General features: G+C 41.0%; 1 protein-coding gene across 2 annotated transcripts in view; it reads left to right on the plus strand.

Annotated features, from left to right (window-relative positions):
• Positions 1-10,535, plus strand: part of LOC116325458 (ankyrin repeat and BTB/POZ domain-containing protein BTBD11-A) — a 254,740-nt gene that overhangs the window by 153,136 nt on the left and 91,069 nt on the right. For both annotated transcript variants that reach the window (XM_039601010.1, XM_039601009.1), the window contains exon 2: positions 3,493-3,642. In XM_039601010.1, the coding sequence (XP_039456944.1) occupies positions 3,493-3,642 (150 nt within the window). The remainder of the gene's footprint in view (positions 1-3,492; positions 3,643-10,535) is intronic.

The raw sequence follows: 10,535 nt of genomic DNA on the forward strand, positions 1-10,535 counted from the left end.
TCCCCGCTTCAATCTGGGACAGGAGCGGGACAGACAGCTTCCCTTTTCGAGGAGCCCGAGGAATCCCTGCTTTTCTGTAGTTTTTATTCCACTTTTATTCAACTGATATGTTGTTTACTCTGCAGTTTCACAGACCTTTATAAAAGCTGTCCCTCTTGATCCATGTCTTCTGCTTAGAAAAACATTCGTTAGTTCCAGTCTAGAGATACAAATTCAGTCATGTGTTTATCATCTTCATGGAGCAGACTTTGAGCTGCTTTAAGTCAGTGGTTTTACATTCCCAATCGGTGATTCATTGTATGTAAAAGTCCTATTAGTGGCACATCCAGCTGTGCAGTTCCTCGAGGCTCCATGAAATCTCTTACCCTCTTTTATCTGATCATTTGAGTTTGAAGGCAACGTTATAGTGCAAACCTGTTTTCAACAAAGCTGAAATGCACGGAAAATGTAGATTAAAACAGAATTCAGTGATGTGCAAATGGTAAAAGGACAGAATATTACATGAAACGAAGCACAGCGCGGCAGCATCATCCAGAAAGCTGGAACAGGGGCATGTTTACCACTGTGTTGCATCACCTCTTATTAAAAAAAAAACAAACCTTTAAATGTTTAGAAAGTGAGGAGAACAATTGCTGTACTTTTGAAAGTGAAATGTTTTACTTCAAGCTTTTTGTCTCATAATGCACCCATGAGTGACGGGCATGCACTGCAGACTGAGTGCACAGACTGCTTTATTACAGAGCTGTGCTCTTGTTGTAATAGGTGATTAAGGTTTAGCATTGGCTTGTTTAAATTAGCAGGATCTCACCTTAGCAAGATGCCTTCAGGAACGCGAAAGTTAACCATACCATGTGCACTTAAACGCTGTATGCTGTCATAATGTCATGGATGCTGTCTTTTCTGGTGTGCACTTATATTAACCTCCTAGGACCTGCCGTCCACATATGTGGACATCACATTTTGGGTTATTTAGACCAAAATACTAAATTTTGCTCTCCATCGGCCTGATATCCACTTACGACGACATTATACTGCTACTGTTCTATCAAAATTTTAAACGAATATCCTCATATGTGGCTCTTATTTTTCTTAAAAACAAAAATAAGGTAAAAAAAAAAATCTGGTAATTCTTTGTTTTTACATTCATTGGGCCCCAATATGCCCAAATATCAAAGAGAAATTAAAAATGCATGTTGTGGAAGAGTTCGGGTCTTAGGAGGTTAAGCTAGATGCTGATCTTGTCTTTTTCTTTATATGGTAGAGTTTTAACTGAAGTTCACTGGACACTTTATTAGGTCGAGCTCCAACCTTGACCAGGCTGGAGCACCTATAGCCATCAGAACGGCCTTGATTCTTTGTGACGTTGGAAACATTCTTCAGAGATTTTGCTCCATATTTATACAGTTATTGCAGATTTTTCAACTACACGTCCATGATGCAACTCCCAAAGATGCACTGTTGGGTTTAGATCTGGTGACTGTGGAAAGCAGTGAACCAGTAGAAAAACTCAGGTCTGAAATACTCAATTCAAAGTCTGTTAAATCACAGTTCTTCCCCACTCTGATGTTCAGTTTGAACTTCACCATGTTGCCTTAACTGTGTCTACATGCCTAAATGCACTGAGTGCACCGGTGCACATAGAAGGTCCAATTTTCTACTTCTTCAGTCATTTTCTCCGTCGTTCCAAAAAAGAAACAGCACCGATCGCACATCTTGTCCCAACTCTCACCAAGCTGAAGGAATTATAAATCATTTCCATTAGCTCTGTAATAAACACCCACTAGTTAACAAGTCTACAGCAACATAAAATATAAAATCTCCATGGTTAATTTTATGCCAAAGGTAATTTTATGCCAAATGTTGACACTACATTAGGACTTCCCATACAAGAGAGTGACTTGGCTGTTTTATGTACTACCCAACCACATCTGAAGGAAAAAGTGTGTGGCCAAACTAACAGGCAGGGTGAAATCTGCTTTCAGAGCTCCTCTGGCGGCACCCCACTGTCTCAGTAATCTCTTTGCATGAAATTTGTGGCTTTTCCCAAAGTCATGAATTTTACAAATGAGGTCCACCCTTTCAGACAGCCGTTCCCCTGAAGGTATTCACAGTGGTATAAAAAATAAATGACTGTTAGGGTGACAGTTGTGGATAAAATACAATTATAAATGCTTCAAAGAGGAGTGAGTTAAATATCTGCACTCATAGAAAATGATCTCAAACACTTAAAACTGTAAACACCGTATGTACTAACAAAACATTTTAAAGAGCATTAAAATGAGCTATGTGTGAAGCAGCTGCTAACTACACCTCACCATATAGCCAGCTTTCAGCAAATCATTCATTTCAGAGGAATCTTTCATTTCTTTGGAATAAAGAAATTCTTTATTGCTGCAGATCCGGCCACCCTTTTTTGTTTTAACATTGAGGATATCCATTCGAGACACACCCTAATACCAGCTGCTCCATCAATACTGCTCAGTGGTTAAAACAGCGATGGAAAAAGCTATTTGGAAAAAAATCATGTAGACCTCCCCGGAAAGGCTGTGGGAAGAAAAGGGAGCAGGACTGGGACTGGGGAATACTGGAATTCTTGGGTTGGACACTGTGGGAAGAGGCGATGGTGGGAGGAATCTGAGTCTGGAGAGGTCTTTTCTGTGCAGGGAAAACTCCAACTAAAGAAGGCTCATGAACCTGGTGCACTGTGTCCACTGTGCGAGGGTCTTTTGTCTTAGCTGCCGGCATCAAACATAGACAAATTGACCACATTCCTCCATGTTGTAATTACTGTTCGTTGAAAAATGGCATATCCCACTGTGCTGTGTCATTAGGATTAGCACCCGGCGTGGTGTTGCTTTCCATTCTACTGTAGCAGAAAACTCAATATCCAATCTGTCACAAGCCATTCTTTGCAGCTACACAATGCCTGGCTGCAATAACAGCTCCTAAATGGATTAATTCTTGCTAGTGAGCATAATCTGCTGCCATTTGTTTTCAGCAAGAAAAAAAAGAAACACACCTGAGATCATGACAAGGTGATTTAGATGTGAATACTTGAAGAAACAAATGTGGCTAACAGACGATTCAGTTCAATTAGAGTTCGAAGGTTGAGGTAAAAACCAGAAAGCTTTGTGAGCTGTGAGGTTTTCAATGCAAATAAGAAGAATCATCATGTACAGTATGCCATTAACTCGTGACTCTGTCCCCATGTTTAATCATTTAGACAAATGTTTGCTCTCTGGCTGCAACATGAAAGTGGTTTTAATCGCACAGCTTCCCAGTTCTGTGCAGAATATTTATCTCAAAGTGCTGATTTGCATTTCTGCTGCTCCTCTTGTCTTTCTGTAGAGTTTGCATTCCCCTGTTACTTCTTGTCTGTGATAAATCTGGCATCAGCAGAAAGCTGATGGGAAAATTACCAGAAGAAGAAGATGTATGAGTTGTTGTTTTGCCGTTTTTTAGATTTTCCTTTGTTTTCTGTGCTGTCTCCAGGTGTGCTGAGCCTCCCGGAGAGTCTGAACCTGCACAGGGACCAGCAACGCTCGGGGAGGGGCAGTGAAGGTCACGGGTACACCCAAGCCGAGCTCCGGACCCTGGAGCAGTCGCTGCTCGCGACCCGAGTGGGCAGCATTGCGGAGCTGAGTGAGTGTGGTTTTTTTTATATACAGAACAAACGGTGAGAGCACACTCAGCAGAGTTCTAATCAGGTGGGAAAGAAGGTTTCACTAGTCTCGCATTATGAAAATCTCAGGATTTTACTTATACCTAAAAGTCTGCTCACAAGACAATTGAAATGCATCTGCAGTTCCAGAAGAAGTTAGGACTGACGAGGGTCTTTTACATACTGTGCTATATTTTCATTAGAAAAGTTATTTTTTAAATGTGTGACTTTATAATTCTCTCGTGTTATTTTGGAGGAATTTTGGCCCACTATTCTTTACACTGCCTCAGTTCATTGAGGTCTGCAGGCATTCATCGATGTGCAGCTTTCTTAATGTCTCTCCACAGCATTTCTGTCGGGTTGAGGTCTGGACCCAAAGTGTTGCAGTGGCCCAGTTAGATTCTTTTCTTTTGCAGCCATCCTGTTGTAGATTTGTTTCTTTGTTTGGGATCATTGTCCCGTTGCATGACCGAATTTCGGCCAAGCTTTAGCTGTCAAAAAGATGGCCTCACATTTGACTTTGGAATACTTTGGTATACAGAGGAGTTCATGGATGAGTCACTGGCTGCATGATGTCCAGGTCCTGTGGCCAAATTTGGTTCTGTGCATTACAGCCAGACATCTCCAGTTCCTCTCGTCTGTCCAAGGACGTTGTTCGAAGAATCTTAAAGTTTATTCAGATGGAAATTTGCAAACCCTAGCTGTGTTGCCATATTCTTTTTAGACAGAAGAGGCTTTCCCTTGTAGTCCTCCAAAGCAGCTATGCTTGTTCAGTCTTTTTATAACAGCACTGTCAAGAACTTTAAATTTTATCACGCAAAATGAGTCTGAGAAGCAGCTCTTGGGTTTTCTGCAGTTTCTCTGAGCAGTGCATGGTGTGACCTTGGGGTGAATTTGCTGGGACAGCCACTCCTGGGAAGATTGTGGCATTGTGTTAACACACAGCTGAATCATCCAGACCTGCAAACTGCCAAAAACCTGGGTGCTACTTACCCTCTTATTTTAGGGTAGATGTGGGTCAAGGGGTAGAACAGGGCATCTACTAATCAGAATGTTGGTGGTTTAATCCCTGGCTGAATGCAAAAGCATCTTCGGGCAAGACACTAAACCCCAAGATGTGTGAATGCTAGATAGAAAGCATTTAGAGAGAAAAAAGTGCTTCAGTGGTTGGCACATTGTATAAAGTGCTTTGAGTGTTCAGGTATAGTAGAAATGGGCAGTAAGGACGTACTTAGTCTATGACAGGACTTCAGAGATTCCTGTGAAAACTCTTTTTCACACGTCTGTAGATCAACTGCTCCGAAATTCTCAGCCTGAAAAGCAAGTCTCACAAGATGTTGGTATTCAGCTATTTTGACCTCTACTGGAGAAACACAAATATGTGCTGGACGCTCAAAAAAGTGTTTTTCCAGAATTTTGCTGGAGAAATGTCGATGTCTCATTTGTCTTTCTGCACTGGACTGCAGAATCACGGAGCTTTGAGCAATTCACACAAGCTGCATAGCTCGGCCTTAGTAGGTCTCACGCTGTTAGAAGATACAGCCGGCGGCGGGCTGTGTGCAAGATAAGTCAGAATAAACATAAAATATATGCTCATTGATCTCGTAGCTATAAAAGACAGTGAAATTCTATAAATCACACATGCCTGCAGTAGGTTAGAGTTAAATTTTTTGAAGGTTTTCTCTACTTCTGTTTAAATTCTGTAGATTTAATTCTTCTATTGAATGTAAAATCAGCATTAAATACTCAAATTTAAAGAAATTGAATACTGACTTATAATACTGTTGCACAGACATTAGCTCAGAATTTTATGTTTGCCGAGGAGGACTATGTGTAAATCCTCTAAGTCCAACATGCAGCATATTATAAATGTTGCAGTAATTGTTGAGCACATTAAAACCGATCTCTCAGGGACTTCCATCTGTGTCCATCTGCTAAATAGGCCCATTAGCGTGAAGGAATGCGCTCTCGCTGTCCCTGTGGGCTGTCACGGTGGTCTGAGGTCGCCCGGCATTATGATGCTGTCCTTCACCGCTCACCTCATCCACCTCTCCACCCTTGCTTCCCCCTGTGACACGCTGCAGCCAGGAACTGTTTGATTACAGCTGTTCTAGCACCTGTTTATGAGTTTCCCCCTCCGGGAACCTTTAAATCCAAGGTCACAGCCTCCGAGGCTTTTAACCTCAACTTGAAAGGAAGAGCTCCACCTTTAGCTCCGGCACCTCCCTACCTCCTCCCCGTCCTCGTCCATTTCACAGCCTCATATTAGATCATCCTGTCCCCGCAGACGTCTGCACAATGTGTGGCTGTATGTTTGTGTCCCGGGCGAGCGTTTGCTTCGACCCCGCAGCACATTAAAAACAGTAAGTCACCGCGCAGCAGCGGTTCACGCAGGAATTCAAGGTCTTGTTTTCAGCCTGGAGGCAGTTTTTAAAACATGGCGTCCTCCATCATCAACATCATCATCATCTATACTGGGATACAATCGACACAAGAGAAGAAAATGTTCTTCAGCTTGTTATAATAACACAAAAGTAATCCACTCTTCTACCACTGTAAGGGCTGTTTTTCAAACATGCAACCGGCCCTGTTTGACCTTTTAGTTTACTTTCTCCCAGCACTTGTCTGACCTTTGGCTTTGTCAGGAAACAGCACCATTAATATGTATAACTACTACTGTTCAATAGTCACCGAGTGGTGTGATGGCATACGGGAGGAGAGGACCCATATGAAGTCTGCAGGAGACTAGGAGGAAAAAAACAGGCCAAGGTCCAAAACACTCCAAAAAGCAATAAAGCACTTGCAAAAACATGCTTACTAAAATAAGAAACAGACAAGACTATGAGTATACATAGATAATAAAGTAGGACTCCAGAAGGGAACAAACTAGGAAATGACTTGATGGTTGACCAAAGAGAGAGAGAAGGAAGGGAAGAATAAGCTTATCGTCTGATCAGGAACCATCATGATCTGTCATGATCTTTGATCTAAAACTTTACTCTCTCAGCAGTCTTAGGTTGTTGTTTTTTAAATTATCCCCTTGTTGTCTGTGTCTCCCTCTAGTTATGTGTGTACCTTTTTAATGTGTACTTCCTGCCTTATTCTGAAGAGGTACTTTACTCTCTACGAACCTGTTTTGAATTGTTTTTATCTTTGTACTTGTCCCACTCTTGTTTCCCCCTCTTGTTTCCCCCTCATTAGTGTCACATGTGTTTAATTGGTAACCCTGATTGTTTGTTATGTTGCCCTCTTGTCCTGCCTGCCTCTTGCTTGCTTGTGAATTGCTGATAACTTTTGTTTGCTCTTATAATTGTTGGAGTTCTGATGACTTTTTGGATTTGACCTGCTAAACTCAGGAACTTCTTTTGTTGCCATTATCCTCCACAAATCCCATTAAGGTTGCTTTTTCATTATTTTAGTATCTGGCTGTCTGACTCCATTTGGGTCAATTTTAAGAAATTCACCAAAGAACAAAGAGTGGAAGGAAAACCTGCTGGGATGCTCTGGACCTTACCACTTACTACAAAATAAAACAGGAAGCGATGAGAGCATGCATAATAACAAACGAAACCATGAGAAATGTCTAAAACTGAATGTTTTAAAAGCAGAGTAGAATGATTCTATTCAAATCATGCATAATGCAAATCAGCTGAACTAACAAGTCACACATTTTGCTCACAGCTGCTGGTTGCCAGTAGTGGGTGATTTAAAGCCCTTCTATCACACAGGCCTAGGAATGGGAAAAAATCTGTATTCCCCAACTGGTTGGCAAGTGGTTGCCAGACTGGTTGCAGAGTTTGTTGTCACCGGGTGAAACTGGTCACAAAGTAGATGTTGCACCAAAAACCTTTGGTCCAACTTTGGTCACTTGCAGGTTGCCGCAGTGTTCTTTAGTTTGCATGAAAGACACCAACTTGAAAGAATCACCAACTTCTAGTTGAGCAGTAGCAAAACTTGAAAAAGTGTGATGCAAATTGGAGATGGAGAACATTTCTATTTCAGCCAATTTTAAAACACATAATTTTAAGCAACTAGCACATTCGCAAGGAGGTTTTTGGTGCAGACTCTGTACCTCTTTGAGAACAATTTTACCTTCCAAACTCCAGCAACCACTCACCAGCTTGTCAGGGAGTACACATTTTTCCCTTGTGACTGGCCGACCATTCTCTATGTCTGTGTGGCTAAAGCCTGCGTTGACACTAGGCCTCAGTCATATCCAAATATCCAATATATGCAAACTATTCCTACCATGTCTTCACTACACCAGAACACCTACACCAGTGATCCTGAAAATAGCAACAAATAACAACTAATGGATCAATTTTAGATAGCTAGCTCTCATTGGCTACTTAGTACTCACCATTGCTTCAATGACATACAATTTGTTGTCCTCCTTCATTTCCATAAAGGAAGAATTATTGCATGCATATGCATAGCTGCCCATCCTTTTGTTTAAATAAGACTTTTGTGAAATTATGATCTCATGACTTTGTAAGAAAAGAGAAGTGGGATGGTTTTCCTGGGAAATGACAACATCCTCACAGGATCAGTAAGGCAAAGCCACTAATTTTGTACATCCAGCTTATTATAATTGTTAAGAGACCTGATACCACTGCAACTAAAAGCACAAGAAATGCTATAAGTATTCTGTACTTTATGGTAAATCAATTATTCCAAGCAGGAAATGCACTGGCAGAATTTACATTTAGGAGAAAACACACCTCCTTTAATTGCCAGAAGAAATGGAATATGCATTACAAAGCAGCCCTCCGTGTTTATTCTTGCTTATTTAAACATATTTGTAGGAGAAAAAAGGCAGAAAAAAAGCTTTTTGATTCCTGTTAAATTCACCATGTGTCTGGCTTTCTCTACCACTCTGTCTCAGCTGGGCTTCCTCACCTCCAGCGTTGGCCACTGAGCGCTGCCAGAGGTTGACATGTGGTGCGTAACGTGGTCAATGCCAACTGCTCGAAGTCATTTGGTGGAGTTCAGGGACTCATTTCCTCCTCCTGCTGTGTTATGTGAACAGATTGATTTACAGTTCATGAATCACTGAGTAGCATAAGTGTGAATCTGCTCGTCAAGTGTATGATGATTGCATTAAGGGTGCGACTTTAAGCATGTTCTACCATCTGTGTCTGCGAGAAACCTAAAGGGAGGCTTTTGCATCTCATTTCAAAGTTTATTTATCAAAAACAGGTGCAACAACCTGGATTTTGTGCAGTCAGCCGGTGTGATTAGTACATATATTTAAGAATACGTCTGGTAATAGTCTATATTTCCCTTATTCTTAACAAATCCCATGAAAACTCAAATTGAGCTGACACTATGAGCAAGCAAAGCTGGTGTGTATCCATAGGGCAATATATCTTTTAGGGTTACGTAATCATGATGTTACTGATCAAATGATCTGCCAAGCTGCAAAAGAGTGGTGCAGATCTACAGGCATTGCATTTCAAGCAAAATACTGCTTGATATTGACTTGAAACTATTCCCCGCTATCAAACGACTCCACACCAGACTTTTGACATTTTGGATTTAAATCCAATCTAACCCCTGCCACTGGTCCAATGTCTATAAAATATTATCCTGTTATTCTCTCATATTTCTTACTTTATTATATGGCTTCAGATTCTTTGCCATCATCTTCTGGCACTAGCAGTGTGTCGCATCTTACCAGGGATCCAGTAAAAACAAGAGGAAGTATATCAAACTATTAATTTTTACCTCATATGGCCAAAGAACTGATGGTTAATTCACACGTATCATTACTATTGGTCAGATTTAATAGAATTTCAATTTTCAGCATCAGTCAGATTTTAGTGTGATTTTATTTTGCAAGATTTCTTAATAATCTTTAAATCACAGTTTTTTGCAATGCAGCCAACCAGTAACAACAAAACTTATAACTTTCTTTCTGTACTTCTAGTTTTGTGTGGTTACATTTAAAACTAAGAAAACACTCAAAATCTTTATTAGCCTTTAAAGTTGAAGATGGTGAATTGTTTTGGTTTCATGGGATAATAACGTTCAACATATCGTAATTCATGGTGTATGAGAGGGAACTACATCTCCTGCATTTCTTCTCAGCTTTAGAAAATCTATCTAGTGATGGGAGACTTTGGCCAATCACAGGTCTTTTAAGATGAGGTCAGGTGTGTGATGTTATAAAGTAGAACAAAGAGCAAAAAAGTACTTTGGAAGTAAGGTGGAGTGGCGGACTTTCACCTGGGAGAGTGTGTATTCAGTTCCTGTGTGAAACCATTATTCTCATCTGGTAGAAGAGGCTTAGAAGAGACTCTCAGCTCTGGCATTTTCGGCCTACTGCAGCTTTAACCTCCCAAGGCTACTTTTAAAATTTCAACCAAAAAAAAAAAAACACCCTACATTCAGTCTGTAACAGCATCACAGCTATAGAGTCAGAATGGTGTGCCTTGGGCTCCCCTGGATGAGGCGCTTGGGAGAATTATGAAATACAATAAGTCTCTGTGTCTCCATCACTTGAGAGAGAGTGAGATTTGAAGAACTCAAACTGTAAATTACAGAGTAAATTAAAGCTGCAAGCAGCGATATGAGGGCCCGAGCACCCGGCGCGTCGAGCCAAGCCCAACACCCAAAACCAGCGCTTCCGATCTGATGTCACATTGATGGAATTCATGCATTTAACCACCAGGTAAAATTTCATCTCATTCAACCATTATTATAGTCGTCCCACTAGGTGGCGCTCTAACCATTACTGACAAATGGCATAACAAACATTTCCGAGCTTGAGTCTCATCACGCCTGCGACCTTTGGGAGAGATTGGACATTGTGTTTTTGAGCGACAGGAGATTACTGCTTTTTGGCGAGTGATTGAAACTCCACGTGCCGCCA

The sequence above is a fragment of the Oreochromis aureus genome, linkage group 17 (assembly GCF_013358895.1).
Source record: "Oreochromis aureus strain Israel breed Guangdong linkage group 17, ZZ_aureus, whole genome shotgun sequence".
NCBI classification, from domain to species: Eukaryota; Metazoa; Chordata; class Actinopteri; order Cichliformes; family Cichlidae; genus Oreochromis; species Oreochromis aureus.